The sequence below is a fragment of the Cynocephalus volans genome, chromosome 11 (genome assembly GCF_027409185.1).
Source record: "Cynocephalus volans isolate mCynVol1 chromosome 11, mCynVol1.pri, whole genome shotgun sequence".
Lineage (NCBI taxonomy): Eukaryota > Metazoa > Chordata > Mammalia > Dermoptera > Cynocephalidae > Cynocephalus > Cynocephalus volans.
This window is the reverse complement of record NC_084470.1, coordinates 60,039,719-60,063,509: the sequence shown is the minus strand read 5'-3', so window position 1 is coordinate 60,063,509 and position 23,791 is coordinate 60,039,719. Positions and strand designations below refer to the sequence as shown.

Below are 23,791 nucleotides of genomic sequence, written 5' to 3'. Positions count from 1 at the left end.
GGAAAAGGTTCCGGCGGGCGGAGTCGCTGCTCTCCGCCCTAATCAACGCGGCACTACCGGGTTGCCTGCCGAGTCATCCAGGAGACGCCCGAGAGATAACGCGCCCTGCCCCAGGATTCTCTACGGCCGCGTAGCAACTAAGCCCCGCCCGCCTACCCGGCGGTTCGTCCAATCCCGATCAAATGTTCAGGCTCCGCCCACTCCCCCGCCCCAAGTTTGGGTTGTCATTTCCCGTTCGCTCCCGGAAGTCGTGCTTTGGAGCCAAATTTGAAGCGAGCAGAGACGCGGGGGCGCGTTCAAAGCTAGACCTGTAGCAGTTTCCTTGGCTACCTGAGCCCTTTGAGTCCAGTCATCATGCCTATCCGTGCTCTGTGCACTATCTGCTCCGACTTCTTCGACCACTCCCGGGACGTGGCCGCCATCCAGTGCGGCCACACGTTTCACCTGCAGTGGTGAGTGACTGCCGTGTTGGGGCCAGGCGCTCGCCCCGGTACCCCTTCGGGGCCGTGGGGTGTCGGATCTCCAGGCAGTCCGCCCCCGGAGCCCAGACGGGTGATGAGAACCTCATTAGACGGAACTCCACCCGAGCTTCCCGACCTGGGCAGAAGCGTGTTAGGGCAAGCTTCTGGGCAGAGGTGATGGCTGAGCCGAGCCTGGGGGGTTAGGGTGAACAGATTGGTCTAGTGAAAATAGAGTAGGTACTTCCCTGGTCACCTGTGCAAAGAAATGTGACTTCAGAACTATTGTCCTGGGAGGAGGTGAGCTTTCTTTCTTTTTTTTTTTTTTTTTTTTTTTTAAAAAGATGACCGGTAAGGGGATCTCAACCCTTGGCTTGGTGTTGTCAGCACCACGCTCAGCCAGTGAGCAAACCGGCCATCCCTATATAGGATCCGAACCCGTGGCCTTGGTGTTATCAGCACCGCACTCTACCGAGTGAGCCACGGGCTGGCCCTCTTTTTTTTTTTTAAAAAAAAAAGATGACCGGTAAGGGGATCTTAACCCTTGACTTGGTGTTGTCAGCACCACGCTCAGCCAGTGAGCTAACCAGCCATCCCTATATAGGATCCGAACCACAGCACCGCACTCTCCCGAGTGAGCCACGGGCTGGCCCTAGGAGGTGAGCTTTCACCACATTAAGGAGCCCCTTTATTTCTTCGAGATAGAAACCTGGTATTCTTCTGGCTACCCGAGACGGTAGCCAGAAGAATTGTTGTGGTTTGCTTGATGGTTTGGAATTATTCTATTCAGAGTCATCTCATTGACCAGACACCCCAATGTATTCGCCACGCGAGGAAACCCAGCTTAACATGGAAGGGCAAGGAAATGCTCCCCTATCTAGGAATCCTTCTTATCGTGTAGGACCATTCTGCTGAGTGTTGAAAGATTCCCGTGGCAGCTGTGGACAGGCTGGTTTGCAGATCCCAGGCAAAAGAGTAAGGCACAGTGACCTCTGGTAATGGTGGGTGGTAGTAGTCACAGGGGGCTTGTGGGGCAAAAGGCCTCAGGAAGCACGGAGCCAGGCAGGGTCCTGATGGCTGCTGGGCGCTCCTTTCTTGCAAAGCTTTGTTTAGACTTGTGTTACTAACAGCCTGAGTCTCATGCGGAGGGAGCCACTACTGTTCTGTTAGACTAGAAATCAAGCTCACTTTTAAGAATACTTTACTGTTTGCATGCTCTGTTTTCTTCTATCCTTTTACTTGAAACTTTTCTGTGTACTTATGTGCGTGTCTCTCGAAAACAGCATTTAGTTGGGCTTTTTTAAAAATCCAGTCTGATAATCTTTGTTTTTAACTGGACCATTTAGTCTACTTAAAATTGTTGCAATTACTTACAAAATGAAGATTAAATCTGTCATATTTACTGTTTCCTATTTTGTTCTGCCTATTATTTCTTATTCTCTCCTTTCTTGCCTTGGTTAGAATTGGTTAAATATCCTGTCTCTCTTCCTTTTTCTCGCGATTACTTTGGAAGTTATGCACCCCATTTCCATTCTTGTAGTGGTTATCCTAGAAGTTAAAATAAGTATCCTTAACTTACCAAATTCAAAGTTAATCAATATTGTTCTCATTTTCCCAGGCAACTCAAAGAGCTTAGAACACTAACACCCTCTCCCCACTTCTACATTATTGTTATTTGATATTTTAATTCTATGTATTGGTGGGTGGGGGGGGTCTAGCCTGTGCGGGGATCCGAACCTCTGACCTTGGTGTTATAACACCATGTTCCAAACAACTGAGCTCACCAGCCAGCCTGATTATATGTATTTTCAAATAAACTTTTTGTTTAGAATAACTTTTTGGTTCACAGACAAGTTATAAAGATAGTACACAGAATTACATACCCTATACACAGCTTCCCCGATGTTAACATCTTATATAATCATGGTTCATTTGTCAAATTTAGAAATTAACATTGGTACAATACTATTAATTAAAATATAAGTTTATTTGGATTTCAACAGTTTTTCCACTAATGTTCATCTTTCTTTTCCAGGATCCAATCCAGTTTACTACACTGCACTTAGTCATCATGTCTCCTTACTCTTCTCTGGTCTGTGACAGTCTCTGTCTTTTCTTGTTTTTTTCCTATGGCCTTGACTCTTTTGAAGAGTACCGGTCAGGTATTTTGTAGAATGTCTCTCAGTTTGGGTTTGTATGATGTTTTCTCATGATTAGGCTGGGGTTATAGGTTTTGGGGAACACAACCATGGAGGTAAGGTGCCATTTTCATCACATCTTACTCGGGGGTATATAATATCATCAGCGTGACTTCTCTTTGGTGATATTAACCTTGATCACTTGGTTAAGGTATTGTCTGCCAGATTTCTCTACTGGAAAGTTATTTTTTTCTTCCAATATTCTCTTTTTTCGAAGTGAGTCACTAGGTTCAGTTCACACTCAAGTGGAAAGGAATTAAGCTCCACATCCTGGAAGGGGTAATGTCTATACATTATTTGGAATTCTTCTGTAAGAAAGATTTGTCCCTTCTCTATTTATTTATTTATCTCATCATTTATTTATGTCAGTGTGGAGTCATAAATGTTTATTTTATTCATTAGGTTATGATCCAATATTATTATTTATTTTACTGCTCAAAATGGTTGTTGTGGTAAAATATATATAACATGAAATTTTAACCATTTTAACCATTTTTAAGTGTAGAGTTTAGTGGCATTAAGTACATTTACAATTCTGTGTAATCATTAGCACTATTTCCAGAACTTTTCCATCATCCTAAACAGAAACACTATGCTCATTAAACAATAACTCTCCATTCCCCTCTTCCCTCAGCCCCTGGGAACCTCTACTCTACTTTCTTTTTATGAATTTTCCTATTCTAGGTACCTCATATAAGTGGAATCATACAATATTTATCCCTTTGAATATGGTTTATTTCACTTAGCATAATGTTTTCAAGGTTCATCCATGTTGTAGCATGTGTCAGAATTTCATTCCTTTTTATGGCTAGTATTTAATTGTATGTATGGAAATACCACATTTTATTTATTCATTCATCTGTCAATAGACCTTGGGTTGTTACCACATTTTGGCTACTATAAGTAATGCTACTATGAACATTGGTGTACAAGCATCTGAGTCCTTGTTTTCAATTCTTTTGGATATATACCTAGGAGTGGAATTGCTGGAACATATGGTATGCTGGAACATGTGGTATACTTTTTGAGAAACTGCCATAGTGTTTTCCACTCTGGCTACACAATTTTAAATTCCCACCAGAAATACACAAGGGATCCAATTTCTCCATATCCTTGACAAAACTTTTCCCCTTTTCCACTCAGTTTGGGTTTGATAATAGCCATCCTAGTGGGTATGATGTGGTATCTCACTGTGTTTTTTTTAGTTGTGGTAAAATATGCACATCATAAAGGTTACCATTTTAATAATTTTTAAGTGTACAATTCAGTGGCATTAAGTACATTCACATTGTGCAACCATAACCACTATTTTTCAAAACTTTTTCATCTTCCCAAACTGAAACTCTGTACCAATTAAACACTAACATCCAATTGTCCCCTGCCCCAAATCCCTGGCAACCACAGTTCTACTTTGTCTTTATGAATTTCACTACTCCAGGTACCTCATGTGAGTGGAATCATCCAGAATTTGTCGTTTTGTGACTGGTTTATTTCATTTTGCATAATGTCTTAAAGATTCATCTGTGTTGATTGTAGCATGTGTCAGAATTTCATTTCTTTTTAAGGTTGAATAATAACATTCCATTGTTTGTACATACACATTTTGTTTATCCATTCATTCATTGATGTACATTTGGATTGTTTCTACCTTTTGGCTATTGTGAATAATGCTGCTATAAACATTGGTGTACAAATCTGTTTGAGTCCCTGCTTTTAATTCTTTGGGGTATATATCCAGAAGTGGAATTGCTGGATCATACAGTAATATTCTACTTTTAACTTTTTTAGAAACTGCCATACTGTTTTCCTCTGTGGCTGCACCACCAGCAGTGTATGAGGATTCCAGTTTCTCCACATCCTCATCAACACTTATTTTCTATTTTTTTGATAATAGCCATCCTAATGAGTGTCTTCTTTTTTAATGTATGCAATTATGACTATCAGTTTCCCCCTTGGTACTGCTTTTGCTATATCTCTTAAGTTCTGGTATATTGTTTGTTTGTTTTCATTAGTCTCGAGATATTTTCTAATTTTTCTTATGATTTCTTCTTTGACCCATTGGTTGTTTTAAGGTGTGTTGTTTAATTTCTACATATTTGTGAATTTTCTAGTTTTCCTTCTGTTATTGATTTTTAGTTTCATTCCATTCTGGTCAGATCTTACAATGATTTCTTATGATTTCAATGATTTCACAATGATTTTACAATGATTTTGTATGATTTCAGTCTTGTTAAATTTATTAAGAATTTATTTTGTGGCCTAACCTGTGGTCCATCCTGGAGAATTTTCCATGTATTCTGCTGTTGTTGGGTGGAGTGTTCTGTATACGTCTGTTAAGTTTAGTTGGTTCATATGTTATTCAAGTCCTCTATATCTTTATTGATCATCTGTCTGTTCCATCCCATTATTGAAAGTATGGGGTATTGACATCTCCATCTCATATTGTAGAACTATTTCTCCTTTCAATTCTGTTGGATTTTCCTTCATATACTTTTGGGTTCTATTGTTAGATGTGTATATGTTTAAAACTGTTTTTTCTTTTTGCCAGCTTGAGCTTTTTGTCAATATATAATGTCTTTCTTTGTTTCTTGTAATCTTTTTTGACTTAAAGTTTGTGTTGTCTAATTTAAAGTCTATTTTATCTGCTCTTAGCCCCTTCACCTCTCTTTTGGTTACGGTTTGCGTGGCATATCTTTTTCCACCTGACTTCTAGCTTCTGTTATAACTATTGAAGTCAGATTTTAGTTTGTTGGTTACTCCTTTATTATTTATTTATTTATATTTATTTTTTTAAAAAGATGACCAGTAAGGGGATCTTAACCCTTGACTTGGTGTTGTCAGCACCACACTCTCCCAAGTGAGCCACGGGTCAGCCTGTTGGTTACTCCTTTAAACATACTTTGGAACACTACCCTCCCACTCTTGTTGCCTTTAGAGTTTTCTCTGACTTTGGTTTTCCACAGTTTCACTAATAATGTATCCAGCATGGTTTTATTTTTACTTATCCTGCTTGGAATTTGTTAGGTTTCTTTAACTTGTGGAAATTTTTCTTTAATCAGTTCTGGAAAATTATCAGCCATTATCTCTTTATGTATTTCTTCTATTCTGTTATCTTTTTTCCTTGTGTATTAGTTTCCCATTTCTGCTATAACAAGTTACCACTGACTTAGTGGCTTAAAATAACACAAATTTATTATTTTACAGTTCTGGAGGTCAGAAGGCCAAAGTAGGTCATACTGGGTTAAAATCAAGGTGTTGGTAGGGCTGTGCCTTCTTTGGCTCATGGCCCCTTTCTCCATCTTCTAAGCCAGTTGTGTTACATCTTCAAATCTCTCTACATGACTCTGACACTCCTGCCTTACTCTTATAAGGGCTCTTATGATAATCACTCCATCTCAAGATCCTTAACTTAATTACATCTGCAAAATTCCTCTTGCCATATAAGATAACATATTCACAGCTTTTAGGGATGAGGACATGGACTTTTTTGGTGGTGGTGGTGGCAGCATTATTCTACCTATGATTTTCTATCTGGAACTCCCAATTGTATGTATGCTAGACCTTCTCAGAGTATTTTCTGTCTCTTACCATCTTTCTATATTTTCCCATCTTTTTCATTCTCAATGTTTCCTCTGAACTATTTTTCAGTTTACTGATTCTTCAACTTTGTTTAAACTGTTATTAAACTCATCCATTGACTTCTTAATTTTGGTCAGTTTTCAGTTTTAGAATTTCTGTTTGGTTCTTTTTATTTTATTTTATTTTTTTGGCAGCTGGCAGTATGGGGATCCAGACCCTTAACCTGGCGTTAATACCACCATGCTCTAACCAACTGAGCTAACTGGCCAGCCCTGTTTGGTTCTTTTCAAATTCTGCTGTGTCACCTTTTTAATTTCTAATTCTCTGTTATTTTCAAGCTTGATTTTTATTTTTTTATCATAATATGTTTGGTATCTGTCTGACAATTCCAATCTCTGAAGTCTTTGTGGGCATGTTCTTCTGGTTTATGCTTATTATAGTGCTTTTTTCCTTGTGTGCCTGTTTACTTTTTAAGAGTTTTTAAATTGAAGTATAATATTATTATGGAAAAGTACACATATAAGTATGTGACTCGCAGGATTTTCACAACTGGACACACCCATGCAGCCAGAATTCAGATCAAGAAACAGGATATTATTGGTTCTAGAAACTTCATATGCTTTTCCAATTACTCCTACCAATCCCTCTCCCCCAATGTGAAGATAACTACTATCTTGACTTCCAGAGCATAGATAAATTTTACCTACTTTTTTACTTTACATAAATGGAATTATATAGAATATATCTTTTCTGTGTCTGGCTTTTCTTCCTTAATGTTACGTTTTTGTGATTCATCCATAATATTGTTCTTAATTCTAGACTCATTTATTCTCCTTGCTTTGTGGTATTCCATTGTGCCTGGTTAGCTTTGATTATATGTTGTATATGGTATTTGAAAAATTATTTATAAGAGTATTTGAGGCCTAGGATGATGGTATCATCTTCCAGAGAGGACTCTTTTCTCCCTGGTCCCTGGGGGTAGGGGAATCTACTGGTAGGTGACTACCTTAATTAAAGTTTAAGGCTTGAGCTTTGCTGCACCACCCACACAGATGATGCAAAGCTGTGTTATGTTTTGCTTTTACTGCTACTTACTTTTACATCTAGTTGACCCTTTGAAAGTGTAGCCTTTGGGGTCTCAGCTTAAAGTGGGGGTGTTATCAGAGGCCCTATTTCTGAGGGACCCTGGGCTTTGACTGTCCCCCCCGCCTCCAGTCAAGACCCAGAGGGTTGCCAGAAGAACAGCTTCTGGCTGAGCCAACAAGGCCAAAAAAGGGGCCAGTTGGTCTGAGTGCTGAGTAGCAGTCAGGGCCTTGTGTGAAGTGCTATAACTGCCTCTGGTGTTGTCCTTCTATACAGGTAGGCATTGGGTTGAGCAGGATCAGGACAGACTCTGTTATGGTCAGGGTGGCTGCCTGGCCTGTGTCCTCAGCCAAGCCAGGTTTCACCAGTCTATCCTGCTTTTCATTCCAGCCTAATTCAGTGGTTTGAGACAGCACCAAGTCGGACTTGCCCACAGTGCCGAATCCAGGTGAGAGTGTTGGGGTGGGATCACCTTAGCTAAAGACATCTTCTTTTTTTTTTTTTGTCTTTTTCGTGACCAGCACTCAGCCAGTGAGTGCACCGGCCATTCCTATATAGGATCCGAACCCGCGGCGGGAGCGTCGCCGCGCTCCCAGCGCTGCACTCTCCCGAGTGCACCACGGGCTCGGCCCGCTAAAGACATCTTCTCCTGACCAGGGAGCAGGAATGTGGAAAGATCTCTGAAACTGAGCAATATCTCTGACCTTTTTGGACTGTCCTGGTTTGAGCCAATTGACCCTCACCTGTGTCCTTGAGTTGCTTGGGAGGCCTTCTTATACCCATGGATAGCTGGCAGATGGACTTGTTGCTTGAGTCAGTCTTCACCTGGGTAGATTTGGCTTTCTTCCCTACTTTTTCCCCAGTGCCCCAGCACCTAGAGTTGGGCTGTCTTTTGAGCACTCACCTCTTGGGTCTGCAATGACATGACTTTAGCAACCACCAGACCTGCAGCCCTAGCCTGGGGTACCTGCATGGATGAAGAGTTCTTTTGACTCCAAAGGATGTATTTGAAAAGCTAGGCCTGAGAACAGGCCTGGCATGCATTTTAGTCAGGTAGTCAGACCCATATACAACATCATCCTCCATGCCCATGACCCAGCTATTTAGTCATACTCTGTCTTGTTCTCCCATCCAGGTTGGCAAAAGAACCATTATCAATAAGCTCTTCTTTGACCTTGCCCAGGAGGAGGAGAATGTCTTGGATGCAGAATTCTTAAAGGTACCTAGAATTTATCTCATTCCACTGAACCCCAAGCCCTCTGGGAGTTCACTTTTCAGTCCCACACAGGAGGGTACCTAGAGTACAGAGACAAGGTTTTAGAGGAGGGACTTGGTAGAGATTTTAACGCAGGGCCAAGGAGAGCAGAGGACAACTGATGAGGAGCCACAGTCGTTGGAGAAATACACTGTAAGGAAAGAAGGGGGCTGCCTGACTGTGAGCTCTCCCCTTGGGATTTCATGCAATTCCAACCAGAGGTCAGAGTGCTTCTCCCAAGGGTCCCCTCACCTTATGAAGGCCCTACAGCCATCCTGCCCAGCCCTCTTTGCTGCTGGGACAGTTATTGACAGATTAGAAAACTCTTCCACTCCCCAGCCAGGGAAGATGTATGGACCCACTGTTCCCTAATCTGGCTGTGCCTCAAAATTGCCTGGGGGGGTCAGATGCCTGAGCCTTCTCCAGACCAGAAATAGAGGGCAGAGACCCTAGAATCAAGATTTGCAGCCCAGGTAGAAATCCACACTGCAAGGGTGGGTGGGTAGGTTCCCTCCTATATGTCTACTGCTTCCCTACAAATCTAAAATCTATCTTTCTTTGTGTGTGAGGGGACTGGACTGAGGTTCACAAGTGATCCCTGGACTCTGTGGGTTAATTTGCTGGACATTTATCAGATCAGAGTTCATTTGGCTCTGGCCTCAGGGTGTCATGATGTTCTTGGAACCTCACTGCTTCAGGAATGTGGAGCTTTTGTGCTTCAAGCCAGTATGTTCATCGTCATGGTAACTGCTCCCAGTTTTAAGTGACGTCCTCCTCCCTGTGATGAAGCCAATAAAGACAGCTTCATTTCTTTCTGGCTTCCAAAGCCAGGCCTGTGAGACAGGGAGACAACATCTCGAGTAGTTTGGAGCAAGGGTTTGGAAGACATCCTGCTGGGGTGTGGAGGGAGCCAGGGGTCTGTCGGTAGTGGAACAATAGCATTGGGCTGGTGTCTGTTCTCTGGCAGTCCCTGTGTGTACTTCCCTACCCACCACTTCCACTCCCAGCTGTTCAGCCTACACTGACCAGCTCAGCTACCAAAATCTCCTGCCCCCAGAGTCCTGGATGGAGAGTCTGACAGCAGGAGTGCTTATCTACCCACTAAACCTGGGCCTTAGTATTGATCACATGTGAAATTCTGAGTCTTGTGTTGACCTTAGAAGGGTGATCTACAGGAAGGTTTGCCTGGACTCTATCCAGGTACCACCATGGACCCTTGGCCTAGAATTTTGATTCTATAAACTCTTGCTTTTTCTGGTTATGGAATAGGCATCTCTCTTGCCGATACAGGTGTTAAGTTGTCTGGACTCCTGAATGGGAGATGGATTCTGTTCTGCCCCAGCCTTTTAGTGGTTCTATGGCAGTGGCTCTGAAACATAGCAAGGTCTTTGAGAGGCTCACTTGACCCTCACACAGTCTGGTTAGAGCTTAGATGTGAGGTTTCATCCAGAGGTGCATGGCTGTCCTGGCTTACTTACCTTTATTGGATTTTGGGACTGAGAGGTTTGTGGTACACAGAGACAGCTTAGAGCTTGGAGGGAGGTAGACTGTGAAGCGGGTAGGACCCAGGGTGAAGAGAAGGAGTGGTGACCTAAGGTCCTTGGCCATTCTTATTCTGTGTCCCTGGTGAGTCCAACTGATGCTCAGAGAGGATGAGGCCAGCACAGGACCAAGGCAGCAATGGAAGGTCTCTGTTGTTGAGACTGATCACATGGGCTGCTGTTTAGACTGATCACATGGGCCCAACTTCACTTCCCCTGACCCTATTCTATCTCTTTCACTATCCTGGGGCCTTCCTCCTGTGAGATTATTTTCGTCTGTCTTACCTAGTTTTTTATAAGCCACATAATGATAAAGAAGTGCTTTTCTCTCCATTGTTGGCTTAGCTTGGCCTTGAGGTACAGCAGGTTCCATGCCTCCCTAGATCTACAGGTCTCATTGTCCCATCCTGGGGCTTCTCACATCCTTATGGGAGGCCATTTGGAGACTGACTATGATGTTTTCTTGCTCTTATTGTGGGTATTGCCTTGCAGAATGAACTGGACAATATCAGAGCCCAACTTTCCCAGAAAGGTGAGTTAGTAAGAGACAAGGGGACCTGGGAAGCCCCTGACTTGGATGCTGGAGGGAGGCACCCTTGGAGGAAGGCCTCCAACCTTCTGGTAGAGTCAGGGACTCGCCCTGCTTTGTATGTCCAAGAGTCTTGGGACTGGCAGAAAAGGAGAGGAGAGAAAGGTGACTAAAGCTGTCCATCTAGACCAGGTGAGCCGCTTCTCTCTGTCTGGGGCTTCTTGCCCAGGACCCAGGCTGGGTGGGGGCTACCTGATGGGGCAGAGTATCTACAGGAGAGGGATCAGCTGCTGAGTTTGGCAGGAACCTGCATGAGTTTTGGGATGATGAACTAACTAGACTCATGGGAAGAGGGGACAGTGAAATGTTTTCCCAAGTAGTTCAAGCAGCAAAAATAGGGCTTGTCCCCTGAATGAAGGCTCTGGCTTGACTTCCCTGGTTTGGGGCATGCCAGAGAGAAAAGTGGGCTACCCAGCTTTCTGGCCTGAGCTTTGTTCCTCATCTGGCTCAAGGATGAGATGGTGGAGCCCAAAGGTCCAGGTTCTCATGCTGATGAGTGAATGGGTCTCTGCCCCCTCCCAACCTCTACCCCTGTTCCAGAGAGGGAGAAACAGGACAGCCAGGTCATCATTGATACTCTGCGGGACACACTGGAAGAGCGCAACACCACTGTGGAATCTCTGCAAAAGGCCTTAGGCAAGGCTGAGATGCTGTGCTCCACACTCAAAGTAAGTCCCTAGGTCCTGCAGACACATAGTTGGTCGGGAGATAAAGCCCCCATCCTGGGCTCACCATTGGGCTCATCTTCTGGTTCTGCCTCAGTCAATAACTTGGTTTGTGCAGTTATAAGATGGAGGCAAATCACTTCTTCCCCAGCCCTTCCATACTGTACCCATCCAGCCTAAGAGAAAGGGGCCATATTGGCTGTGCTTGTGGATTTTGCACTAGGTAGTGTGGAGAGGTGAGGCCTTCTCAGCACCTTGCAGAGGTTGCTCAACTAAGAACTCAGTGAGGCTGGGCCATGTTTCCAAAAGTGGTTCATATTCCACTGATGAGGCCAGCCTAAAGAACCTTCCATTAGCACTCCAGTCCTTGGCAGGGCTGCTCTCTGGAGCCAGATCAAATAGCAATCCCAGGGAGGAGCAAGGTCCTTTGAAGTTGGCTGTGCTGAGCTGACTGGGCAGATCAAAGCCTGCAGAGCAAGCAGCCCTAGACCCAGATGAATTTTGTATCAGCTTGGGTTGGTGAGCCTCTTGCTCTCTAAGGGGCATGGAGCGATTGATCTGAACCCATGATTGATATTCTGGCCTTGTAGGCGGGAGCAATCCTTGCTGGATGCCATTTGAAAGGGAAAGGGAGCCATCCTTTTGAACAGACAAGGCCCCAGGATATTCATTGTCTCTGTTCCTGCTTGGGGGCTGGGCTGGATCACATGGCCTGGCTTGGTGGGAGGGAGCAAACTAGCACTTGGCTGCAGAGCAGGAGTCTGATAGCATTCCCAGGTCAGAGATGGAGTGGTCTTGTGCTGAGGGCAGGCTGGCCAGCTGCCCCTGGCTCAGCTCTCCTTTCCTGTCAATTGTAAATGAGTGGGTGGTAGATGATGAGGCCTGGGTTTGTGCTCTGGACTCCTTCAGCTACTTGCACAAGATGTACCATGAGGCCCACACCACTGGACCTTCACAACTCACAATGGGCCTATGGATGCTGGCACTGGGCCGTGCTGTGGGTAAGACATATCTCAGGAGGAAGCAGGCAGGGAGATGAGGAAGCCGATGACCGAGGGCCTTTTAGCAGATAAATCACAAGCCAGAATGGGGCCCAGGACCCTTACCTCCTGGGGTTTGGAGACACATGGTTATCAGCATTTTCAAAAGATATGGTGAAAATAGTTCTAGAACAGAGCTCTCCCATTTACTTTAGCCATGGCTTCAGGGAGCCTCCAAACAATAGGTATGGGTATGTTTGCTCTTCAGAAGCAGATGAAGTACTTGGAGCAGCAGCAGGATGAGACTAAACAAGCATGGGAGGAGATTCGCCAACTCAGAAGAAAGATGAAAACCATGGAGCAGTGAGTTTGGAGCTTGGGCCTACATAGTGCTTTGTACCTGGGGCCCACAGGTGGTACAGCTCTCAGGACTTCAGTAGGGAGTAGGGTGAGATTACCTCTGTGGCTCAAATCTCTATTGGCTAAAGTGGGCTACATGAGCTGGGTATGGGCACAAGTCTCCTTGCTTGGCCTCTGTGGATTCCTCCACTTTCCATGGGGTCCCTTGCCATACTCCTCCCTGTCCTTGTTACCTTGAGGCCCTCTTTCAGCACCTCTTTTTCCTCAGCAGCATTCCTGGAGCTGTGCTCAGCTCTACCGTGGGGCCTTTCCTCGGGCACACTCACCTGCTAAAGCATCCTAGCAGTCCAGGCTGTTACCATAGCAATAGCATTAAAGGGAGCAGAGCTGCACTAGGTACCTACCCATCAGCCTCCAGATTTCAAATGCCGTGGGCCTGGTGTGTTTTTCAGGATTGAGCTTCTACTCCAGAGTCAACGACCTGAGGTGGAGGAGATGATCCGAGACATGGGTGTGGGACAGTCAGCGGTGGAGCAGCTGGCTGTTTACTGCGTATCCCTCAAGAAGTACGTGCTCTGGCCTCTCTCAACAAGCCCAGGAGCTAGGCCATAGGGCCCCAACCATGCCACTGCTGCCCATCTCTTGTAAAGCAGATGGAATTAAGGGGCAAGCTCTGGAGCCTTGCTGCCTTAATTTGAACCCTGTTTCCACCATGTAAGTCATCTCTTTGGTGAGAACCAGCTATGTGGCCTGGAGCTAGTTTCTTGGCCTCTTTGGCCTTCAGCTTCCTAAATGGAGAGAGTAATACACCTGCCTCATAGGGCTATTGAGAGAATTGAGTGTGAATTATAAGTGTCGTTTCTAAAGGAGCTGACGCAGCTCTCTGAGTTGTAGGCCCCATAATGATATCTGGAGCCTGTTTCTCATCAGCTCTGTTACTGACCCTGCCTGGCTTGGATCACAAACTTTGTTTATATCCTTCACTATGGTAGGTATGAAGTTGGTGGGAAGGGGGCCACTTGGCTGACATGCATGGAGGGTCCAAGATCCCTGCTGTAGGGACCAGGTGGTATAGGGGGCCCCCTAGTGATGCCAAGGCTTCATGCACATCCTGTCAAGTCACCAGTGCTTGCAAGACAGGCAGGGAACAGAGAGTCACTAGGCCTCCTTGCATTCTGTGTAGGACCCTCCACCGCACCACCTGGCCCCTCTTGGGCTCAGATGTCAGAGTAGAAATGAGGATGAGCTGAGGGGTTGGGTGGGGCTTTGTGTTAGGTTGTACTATGGCTCAGTCTGACCAGCAGGGTGTCCTCTTCTGGCCTTTCTTTCCATGGCCACTTTGCAGAGAGTACGAGAAACTAAAAGAGGCACGGAAGGCCTCAGGGGAGCTGGCTGACAAGCTGAGGAAGGACTTGTTTTCCTCCAGAAGCAAGGTAACTTAGGGAGCAGAGGGTAAAGGGAGAGGTGGCTCTCCTTCTGTCATGCACACTCAGGTCTCCTGAACAAGGCCATGGAGCCTGATGGCATAGCTGACTCTGTGGGGCTGTTGGATGACTTACAGAGATTGGTTACTGGTCCTTACTGGGCATTGACTCTGACTGTGTGGCTTGTCCACTTGGGGTGGTAGATCATAGAGGTATCCCCCCAACATGTGCACACTCATGCTCCCCTCTGTTCTTCCTGACTCCTGGGCACCTCTTATCTGGCTGGAGAGCTCGGGCCCCAACTGTGACAACTTCAGGGTTCCTGTTTTTATACCAAGCCCAGAGGAGGAGGGTTCCTGGAACCAGATTTGGTCAGCACAGGTGCTTTTACTTCTTGCGTGGTGCATCCATGGGCTACAGAATGTAGGAAACAGCCTTTGCTCCTGGGCAGCTCCAGACATGCATTGTCAGACTGAAGCTTAGCCCTAGAGAACTGGGGTCTCCTCCCATACTTCCAGTCTCTTCCCCCTAACCGTGCACTGGGTAGCAGCAGGTGGACAGGGCACGTGGCCACCACTTGGCTTGTCCTTTACATACTACGTTTTCTTGTAGTTGAAGACAGTCTACTCCGAATTGGATCAGGTCAAGGTAGAGCTGAGGTCAGCCCAGAAGGACTTACAGAGTGCTGACAAGGAAATCATGGTGAGGGCCATTCTTGGCCTGATGGGAATGAGGGGTGGTTTATGTGCCCTCCAGAGCAGGGCTAGGCTGTCTCTGCCTGGGAACCTGTGCACCAGTCATTGGTGGTGTTTCTGGGCTCCTTGCATCCTACTGGGTCGGCGGGCGGGGGTGGTGGTGGTCAGCATGGGCATCTTAACCCTGGTCTGGTCTGGAGCCTGGACCTCCTTGGCAGAGGGAAAACAGCACCATGGATCTTCCCTTACAGTCTGTCCTGTACTTAGGTCCGTGAAGTCCTTAGTCTCCAGAGGAGGGGCTCTACCGGAGAGGTTCTGAAGCCTGGTGGTCTTGGCCTCCTGAACCTGATGTTGGGTTTTCAGGCCTTGCTCTGTTCCCAGTGGGCCTGCCCTTTATACATACTGCTCATGTCCTCTGCATTATCTCTGGACTCGATGCCTCAGCCTTTGTCTTAACATTCTTCTCTTTCCTTCCCTAAGAGTCTAAAAAAGAAGCTATCAATGCTGCAGGAAACCTTGAACCTGCCACCCGTAGCCAGTGAGACTGTCAACCGCCTGGTTTTAGAGAGGTTTGTTGACTCTCTGGGGTGGTGTAAAGACCATAAGCTGGGAGAGCTCCCTGGTAAGGGTCTTCACCCATCCTGGGTTGGGGGGTGACTATGTGGACCTGAAGTCTGTGGACTTTCAGCTCTGGGAGCCAGCCAAGATTTCGCTAAAATCAACTTTGAGGCAAATTCTGGGCTCTGAAAGTAGAGGTCAAGGAAGGCCAGAGACTACCTAAGGGTGGTCTGAAAATGGGGCAAGAACAGACTGTCTTGGGGCATCCTGTTTAGAGTGGCTTTCTACATGCATGTGTCTGCCCCCAATTCTGAAACAAAACATTAAACCAGTTACTCTAGGAATGTGTGCTGTGAAACTGCCAGCAGGGGGAGCCAAGAGACAGAGGGATTGTGTCCCCTGCCAGGAGGTGGCATCCATTCCTCCTCCTGGGTGTTTCACAGAAACAGACTGGCTGAGAGCATCCATAGAGCTATCTCCTGCCTGTCTGCTGAGGACCCAGACAGAAATCACACAACTCTTGTCAGTGACCCAGGCTTTTATTTGAGCCAGTTTTCTATGTCCTTTGGAAAATCAACATGCTCCCTCTTCCTCATGTGCAATCAGTTGCTAGAGCTGCCCATCTAACTAACCTCCATGGTGCCTCCTGACCCTTTCCCTTGCACCACCTTCACTCGAGGCTTGTGATTCATCCCCCTGCTCCTTCTGTCTGCCTGCCATATCAGCCCCAGAAAGGTTTCCCTAAAATAAAATAGCTCTGGGCATTTTGTCCCCCCCCCCCCCCCCCGACAAAAGCACCTTCCAGACCCGGTGGCACCGTGCCTAGGGGCACTCATGGAGCCAGCCTTGTGGGCTGTAGTGGATTTTTAGGCTTCAGCCATATCACATGCTTGTTTCCTTCTTGCCTCTGTACCTTTGCTTCAGCTCTTCTCTACACTGAAGGGTCAGCTGCCTTGCAGAGCCTTCCATGTTTTCCTCAGCAGGAATAAACTCAACCTCCTCTGCAGGGGTAACACTTCTTATTCAGATGCTATGCCAGGTGCCATGAGCCACAGAGGTGCTCTAGAGTTTTGCTGTAGCTGGTCAGCCCAATAGGTGCATACATAGCTTTGAGCAGATCAGGAGCCACATCTTTTTTGTTGTTTTTGTCATTTGTTCTTCTGATTTTTATTTTTTTATTGATTTAATATTTTAAAATTTTTATTAACTTTTTTCGTATTCTAGGATGTTGTTGTAGAGCAGTTGGGAGGGAGAGGGAGAGGGGAAAGGGGAAGGAAATGGGATGGAAGAAGGAGGAAGGAGGAGGGGTGGGATTGAGTTCTGTGGTACCCCCACATTCCCACAGGGGAGACTGGTGGGCTTCCAGCAGTGGCTTGGTTATTGCTGGGCTGGGTGCACATGTCAAGGGGGTGTAGCAGTAGCCCTTGCCCCCCACCACCCCAGCTCAGGAATCTGGAGCCCTTCTTGCTGAGGCTTGCTGGTCGTCACTGGGCTGGTTGAGCATAGGGGGGGAGTGTTGTCGAGATGAGGAGCCACATCTTAATCTGTGTCCCTCATCACCAACTTTCTTATACACACGCTCTGTCCATTCCCTACACCATAGTACCTGGTCTGCATATGCATGGGACAGTGAATGTGTACAAGCCATTTCATCTTATTCTTCTTGTGTCTTTGATTCCTCAGTCTTACTCTCTCTCTTCCTACCTTGCATCATCCAGAGTCTTTCTACAGAGCCAGAGCTGCCTGTCTACCTGCCCTAGTTTGGGTTGAACTGAAAAAGGGCTGTGGGAGTGTGATGGGCACATGACCTGCTGTGAGGTCCAGCATGTCGCTGATTTTGACAAAGTAGGCTCTGTTTCTGTCCTTCCTCCCCACCCCACCCTCAGCCATTGGCTATGCCACCTCAAAATCCCAAGGTAACAGGAGGGCTCTGTCAGGTGCTTAGCAGGTACAGTACTCATTCTCAGGGAACTGATAGTCTATTGATATGGACAAACTTTGGAACTCAAGCTGCCTCAAGTCAGGGAGTACAAAACATTTTTCTAGGAGATCTGCATGTTCCTGATGGTGCTCCCTCCACTTTCCATCCCTTGAGCCTCAGGGTGTTTCCATGCATGTGTCCTCTGTGTCTGAATCCATAGGTAGGAAAGCATAAGCACACAGCCTGCCTCTAGGTGCTCAGAGACTTTGTATACCTGCTTTTGCTTACTTTGTTTACCACTGCAGGCTGCTGTGAAGCCTTGTATTAGTCCATTTCTGTCACTTATAACAAAATACCTGGAACTGGGTAATTTATAAGAAAATGAAATTTATTGCTTACAGTTTCTGGGAAGTCCAAAGTCCAGGGAACACATCTTGTGAAGGCCTTCCTTGGTGGTAGCTTCAGCGACACAGGGTATCACATTGTGAGATGGTGGAAGCAGAGAGAGAGAGACATTCCCACGTGCTTTCCTTTTAAAGCCCTCAGAATCATACCCATGACCATCATTATTAATTCATTCACTATGGCATGGTTCTCACAATCTAATCACCTCTTCAAGGCCCCACCTTTCAATTACTATAATAGGATTTCCCATCCTCAACAGTTACAGTGGGGATTAAGCTTCAATGACTTTGGGGGGCCATTCAATCCACCGCAGACCTAGACTCTTATAACAGGTTCTTACTGAGTGCCTGCTACGTGCCAGACCCTACCTGTTCTTTTAGACCTTGTGTTCCAGTAGGATAGATGAGCTGGGGGTTTAGATGGCCAGTCCCAGAGTCCTACTAGAACAATCCTGTTGGCTGCAGTTTTCTAATAGCATTACCGCCACTACCACTACCACCACCACTGCCCCCATTATAAAAGTAAAAACACACTCATTGAGAATTTGAGAAATAAGGAGTTACTGCAGAGATGATTATTGTTGACATGTGTATTTCCTTCCAGTCCCTTTCCTGCAGTGGTGGTAGGATTGGGAGTGGGGGATGGGGTGCATGCCAAATCATGTGATTGCACTATACATAGAGTTTTGTATTACTTTTTAGATGTAACATATGAACATTTTTTATTCTCCAGAAACATTATGTTAATGCCTCTATCATATTCAAGCTATGGAAGTGCCAGTCCCCTGGCGGAGTCATTTTGATAGTTCTAATATACCATTTGTTATGATAAGTAGCAACATCACAGTGGGAGAGAGGGAGAACATCCCTCTACGTAAATCTGTGGTGACATCTCTGACTGGCTCCTTGCATTCTGAGAAATAAGGCTATATGGTCAAGGGCAGTAGTCTTTTATTTATACTTTTGGGTTTTGTCTCGGTTTTTGCTTGCTTTCTTCCTTGTCTTTCAGACTTTCACTGGACCCATGACTGCAAAAGACTGAGACAAGTAGTTTATTCTGTAGAGATTAGGGCTTCGTTGGGGAGTGGTCCTGTGTCAGCAGTGGGCTCCAGACCCCTGAAGCTGAGCTGTCTCTGATGCTTGAGGGCATGTTATTCTGGGCTGCCACTGTGGTCCCAAGTAACCAGGTCATTTCTGCCTTCAGCCCAGCCCCTGTGGAAATGCTGAACCTGAAGCTCCGCCAGCCATCCTTCAGCAATGATATTGACCTCTATGCTACCTTTGATGTGGATACCCCCCCAGCTCGGCATTCCAGCTCCCAGTATGGCCATTCCAAGAAGCTCTGCCTGGAGAAAGCCCAGTGAGTGGTAGTTCTTGGCACTGTCCACAGCCTGGAGGGGGAATGGCTATCTCTGAAGGCCCTGCCCTGATAGCTGTAAGTGGCTGAGCGGGCATTGAGGGCTGCCTGGGCTTGGCTGTGGCTGTGGTTCCAGTCCCCTCTTCTTCCCTGGCCTAAGCACTGAATCTGTGCAAACCCCTTTGTTTGCTTGTCTCATTAATCCTCACCATTACCCTTCAAGGCAAAGGTGTTGGGATGTGATTTAGGGAGAATGCCGAGATCCCAGTAGAGGCAGATCTGAGCTGGTAGTGTTGGGGAGGGTGCTCCCAATACCTTGAATGCCTGCCCACCAGAGTCCCGAACCAGGGAATAGAACTTCCTCATCCACTGTGTGCCTCTGAGGCTCATGTGCGAGGCAGGACCATCTTAAATCATGGGACCAAGGCCCTGCCACCCAAGTGGGTAGCCCACAGGGGCAAGCATAAGGAGTTTGGAGCTGCAACGGGGTGAGTCAGACTTGTACTAGGGATGCAGTGGGACAAGAAAAGGGAGGTCGTCTCCTTGGCCAGGCACACCAAATGTGGTTCATCATGGAGACGAGGACTACGCCCATTCATACCTGTAGGTATATACTGCTCAGGTAGGGGCAGTCAGGGGCTAAGCAAGTTTCCTCTTAAAGACTTTGGGCATGAGAGAAAGAAATTGAGATGTTAAGTAGTGGACGTGGAAGAGGCCTAAGAAGAGGGCAAACCAGCTGGGCTATTCACCCCTCCCTAACCTCAGTGGCATAGGCACTCATGCTGTAAAGGACCAGGTCTGGTAGCAATAGAAAGAAACCTAGGGCATGTGGGCTGCAGTCAGGGAGCTTATCAGTGCCTGCTTCATACTCTGGCTTCCTCCTGTTGCCTTCTCTTCAGCATAAAGGTTGAAGATGGGCATCTGGGATCTTAAGGCTACAAGGTCTTTTAGAGACATTTCCATCATCTTCAAGACTGTGGGGGGAGTGAGGGAGCCCCTAGAGTATTAGCTCAGTCTCCCCAGAGCCAGACTGGCAGCAAGCTGAGTCTTCCCATGTGGCTTCACCCCAGGCAGGAGTGGAGGAATCCAGAGTAGGCAGGCCCCGATCCCGCCCCTGTCCTCATGGCTTGAGAAGCCACAGGGTCAGCCTTAGATCACCATCCTCTCATCTCTCTGGGAAAACACCAGGAGAGGGTATCCAGCTGCTTGGGTACCCAGGAATTTGATGGAAAAACAGTATTGAGCTCTAGGGCTGGGAGTGGGAGGCCTGGGCCTAGGGCCATGTTCTATCCTGCCCCAGACTCTTCCTGCACAGATTTAGGGAGATGACCTGGCCCTGTGTTCTGAGAGTATTTTATGGGCTACTTTACTGAGGATCTTACTGAAAAGCTAACTTACTGAGCGTGTTTTGGAGGTAGTGACCCCTCTCTGGGCCAACAGGACTAGGCCTAAGCTCATTAGATGCCTTCTGCTTGTATCAGCACATGACTGGCTTTCCTCCTGTGGGTGGTGCATCAGTTGAGCTTCCTAGCCCCATGTAGAGCCTGGGACATGGTGAGCTGCCCAGGGACTTGGGGAAGCATTGGAATTTAGCCTTGAGTGGACGCTACAAGGTTGGGATGTGGTCCAGTCTTCCCTGTGTCTACCACCCTGTTGGCTGTGGCTGTCCAGCTGTTCACAGATCTACACTTGGGGTGGGGATCACTGAGGCACCTTGCCCAGAACACAGCCATGACAGTAGCCATGCCATGCAGTGGTTCCCAAGGGTCATGTGCTGAGCCTGGCTCACCTGCCCCTCATGTCTTTCTTACTTGCCTCTTCTTATAGCTCTGCCGTTCGGGACATCCCCAAGAAGATGCCCAGAGATCCCAGAAAGGTAAGGCTTTACAAAGGTCAGGTAGTCACTACCCAGCCCTTGCCAGGACTGAGCATAAAGCTGGACTTCTGGGAGGGTAGGGTCTTGCCAGAGCCCTCTCACTCCTTTCCCAGGACTGAGGTGCTTTGGAGCCAACCTTGGGACCCTATTCATTTTTCTTCCTGCCTCTTGGTGAAGCATCAGAGATCTTGATCTTGTTCCACCACCACTACTCTCCCTCTTTTGCTGCCATCTGGCTCATCAGTCTGGCCCTGGGTCTCCTCTGCAGGAGTCTCACCTATCACTGGATGGCCAGCGCTATGCAGGAGAGTCAGACGAAGAACTGGATGATGCCTTCCCTGTCTTCTTCCGGAATGCCATCCTGGGCCGGAAACAGCCCAGGATGGCCAGGGCAGAGTCTTGTCACAGCACAGATGTGGTGAGTATGGCATCCCAGAAGTGGCAGTTACCAGTCCTTTCAGGAGTGGGTTTGGCTGGCCAGCCCTTTAGCCCATTAGCCTGGCCTGCTTATCTCTTCCTTCTGCCCTAGGTAAGGACAGGCTTTGATGGGCTCGGAGGCCGGACAAAATTTATCCAACCTGTATCCTTTTTATGTGGTGGTGGGCTGAGCTGAGCTGTGGAGCACACATCATGCCCCACCAGAACCCAGTCTGCCAGTGCCTGCAGCCTCAGGTGTGCAGAGCTAGACTTTGCTCAGTGTAGCAGGGTTGTCCACCCCCAGGTCTGAGCCTTTCCTGCCCTGCATTCCAGTGACCTCTCCAGACGTTTTCCTTGACATCTCCTGCAGACTGACACGGCCATGATCCGCCCACTGCCTGTTAAGCCTAAGGCCAAGGCTAAGCAGAGAGTGGGAGTGAGGACAGTGCACCCTCCTTCCCAGGCCAAGCTGGACACCTTCCTGTGCTAGTGAGAACAGTGAGTCTGAGTAGTGGCCAGATACATGCCTACTTGTAGGCCAAGAACTGTCCAGGCATGGGGTTTTCGGGGGATGGCCCCTCTTCCAGAACCAGCCCTGAGAGCAAGGGCAGACAAGCAGGTGAGAGTGAGAGTGTTGCCCAGAGACTGCTCTTCCTGCTCTCACCCTGCCCCATTCCTGCCACATTAGGTCTACCTTTGGGAGCTCCATGACCAGCTCATCATTCCTGTCAACAGGGCCTGTTCATTGTCCCAGGCACCTATTTATGGCCATGATCAGATGTGGCCGGGCTCCTTCTGGTCCTGGAGACCAGGGTTACTTGTTGACTATATGAACAAAGTGCTTGAGGCTTCTCAGGAAGCCTTCAACTGAGCTACTACCTGCCTCTGGTTTGCTGCTAGTCATGGCCTGGGCCAAGCAGAGTGGGGAATGGTGGTGGAGAGTGAACGGGAGAAGATTTGTAAAATAAAGAAATAATAAAATAAATAATTTAAATAATAATAAATAATAAAATAAAATAATAAAAAATATAGAATCTCTTCTTCCTGGCTCTGGGAGTGTAAATTTGCACCAACACTTTGGAAAACTGGCATGACTTTCTAATGCAAGAAAATCACCTAGACTCAGACCGAGCAGTTCCATCCTAGGTATGTGCCCTCTCATAGGGCACAGAGAGACTCCAGCAAGAATGAGATTTCTGCAGCTTTGTCCAGTCTCTAACTTGGACACAGCCCAAAAGCCATAAGCAGGAAAGTGAATGGATAAACCAAGATCTGTCTATACAGGGAACTGACAGCAAGCACAACAAATAACCAGTGACCACTCCCCCACTTCCTCCCAACCTCTAAACTCTGCCAGCCAAATTGCTTGCCTTTGGGTCTTGGCTCCAAGGGCACTTTTTCCTAGAGTACTTTCCTTCCTGACCCCTAGCCTAAGTGGAGCTCCCTAAACTTTCCTCTCCCACTATTGGATGGGAGTTTACCTGTTTCCCCTGGGCCAAGCATGGGCCTGGCACTTAAGTGAGAGGCATAGGGATTGAGTGCTTCAGGCTGAGGGTGCTCCACTCCTCTCCAGCAAATCTGAATTAGCACAGGGCTTCATGGGAAGGGTGTGATGCTCTTGGTTATGGGTGTTGGACCCTCTGGGGCTGACTTGAACCAAGGAGGTTTAGTAAGGGGAAATGCAGCATCAGGTTAAGAGTGTATGGGGCTGGTTGCTCCTCCTTACCAGTCATCTTAGGTAAATTATTTAGCCTTTCTTACCTCAGCTGCTTTTATCTGTAAAGTGGGGACAATAGCACTGACCTCCTAGTTGTGGGGTCTAATGACTCAGCTTATAGGTTAACAATAGTCTAGTGAAATAAGCCAGACAGAAAAGGACAACTATTGTATGATTCTACTTATATGAGGTACCTAGAATGGGCAAGTTCATAGAGACAAGTAGAATAGAGGTTACCAGGGGCTACAGGGAGGGGAAAATGGGGAGTTATTGCTTAATGGTCATATAGTTTCTTTTTAGGGTGATGAAAAACTTTTGGAAATAGATAGGGTGATGATTACCACAAAAAGAACTTATAGACCTAAATACATTGGAAGACATCCTGTGTTTATGAATTAGGAGGCTTATTATTGTTAAGATGACAACACTCCCCAAAGCAATTCTATAAATTCAGTACAATACCTATCAAAATTCCAATGGGTTTTTTTTTTTTTTCAGAAATGGAAAAACTGATCCTCAAGTTCATATGGAATTACAAGAGACCCTGAATAACGAAAACAATTTTTTTAAAAAATGAAAGAGAAAGTTCTTCCCAAGTTAAAAACTTACTATAAAACTATAGTAATCAAAATAGTATGGTGTGAAGTCATGCATAATGGTGGAGTCAGAAGCTCTAGGGGTCAGTCCCTCAATCAAAGCAATCATTGAGCTGGA

General features: G+C 46.7%; 2 protein-coding genes across 3 annotated transcripts in view; both read left to right on the top strand.

The window, feature by feature from the left end:
- Positions 1 to 270: 270 nt before the first annotated feature.
- Positions 271 to 23,631, top strand: TRAIP (TRAF interacting protein). Of its 2 annotated transcripts, XM_063114885.1 has the most exons (16): positions 271 to 452; positions 7,709 to 7,766; positions 8,454 to 8,537; positions 10,607 to 10,646; positions 11,244 to 11,371; positions 12,617 to 12,711; positions 13,161 to 13,274; positions 14,054 to 14,141; positions 14,745 to 14,834; positions 15,308 to 15,396; positions 18,915 to 19,070; positions 20,895 to 20,943; positions 21,212 to 21,361; positions 21,473 to 21,523; positions 21,731 to 21,858; positions 23,576 to 23,631. In XM_063114885.1, the coding sequence occupies exons 1-15, from the start codon at positions 355 to 357 to the stop codon at positions 21,848 to 21,850; spliced, it is 1,410 nt and encodes a 469-aa protein (XP_062970955.1). In that variant the 5' UTR covers positions 271 to 354; the 3' UTR covers positions 21,851 to 21,858; positions 23,576 to 23,631. The 2 variants fall into 2 exon arrangements, with proteins under 2 accessions (XP_062970955.1, XP_062970954.1); XM_063114884.1 differs by lacking the exon at positions 23,576 to 23,631 and having other exon boundaries at positions 21,731 to 22,261.
- Positions 21,932 to 23,791, top strand: part of UBA7 (ubiquitin like modifier activating enzyme 7) — a 23,556-nt gene continuing 21,696 nt past the window's right edge. Inside the window, exon 1 of the mRNA XM_063113395.1 lies at positions 21,932 to 21,979. Within this exon, the coding sequence (XP_062969465.1) occupies positions 21,932 to 21,979 (48 nt within the window). The remainder of the gene's footprint in view (positions 21,980 to 23,791) is intronic.

Bases quoted from the DNA above. Each gene is read 5' to 3' on its own strand.
- TRAIP (XM_063114885.1), top strand. From the start codon at position 355: ATGCCTATCCGTGCTCTGTGCACTATCTGCTCCGACTTCTTCGACCAC. The intron at 7,767-8,453 runs GTGAGAGTGTTG...TCTCCCATCCAG, and splicing joins GCCCACAGTGCCGAATCCAG to GTTGGCAAAAGAACCATTAT. The intron at 19,071-20,894 runs GTGAGTGGTAGT...CTCTTCTTATAG, and splicing joins CTCTGCCTGGAGAAAGCCCA to CTCTGCCGTTCGGGACATCC.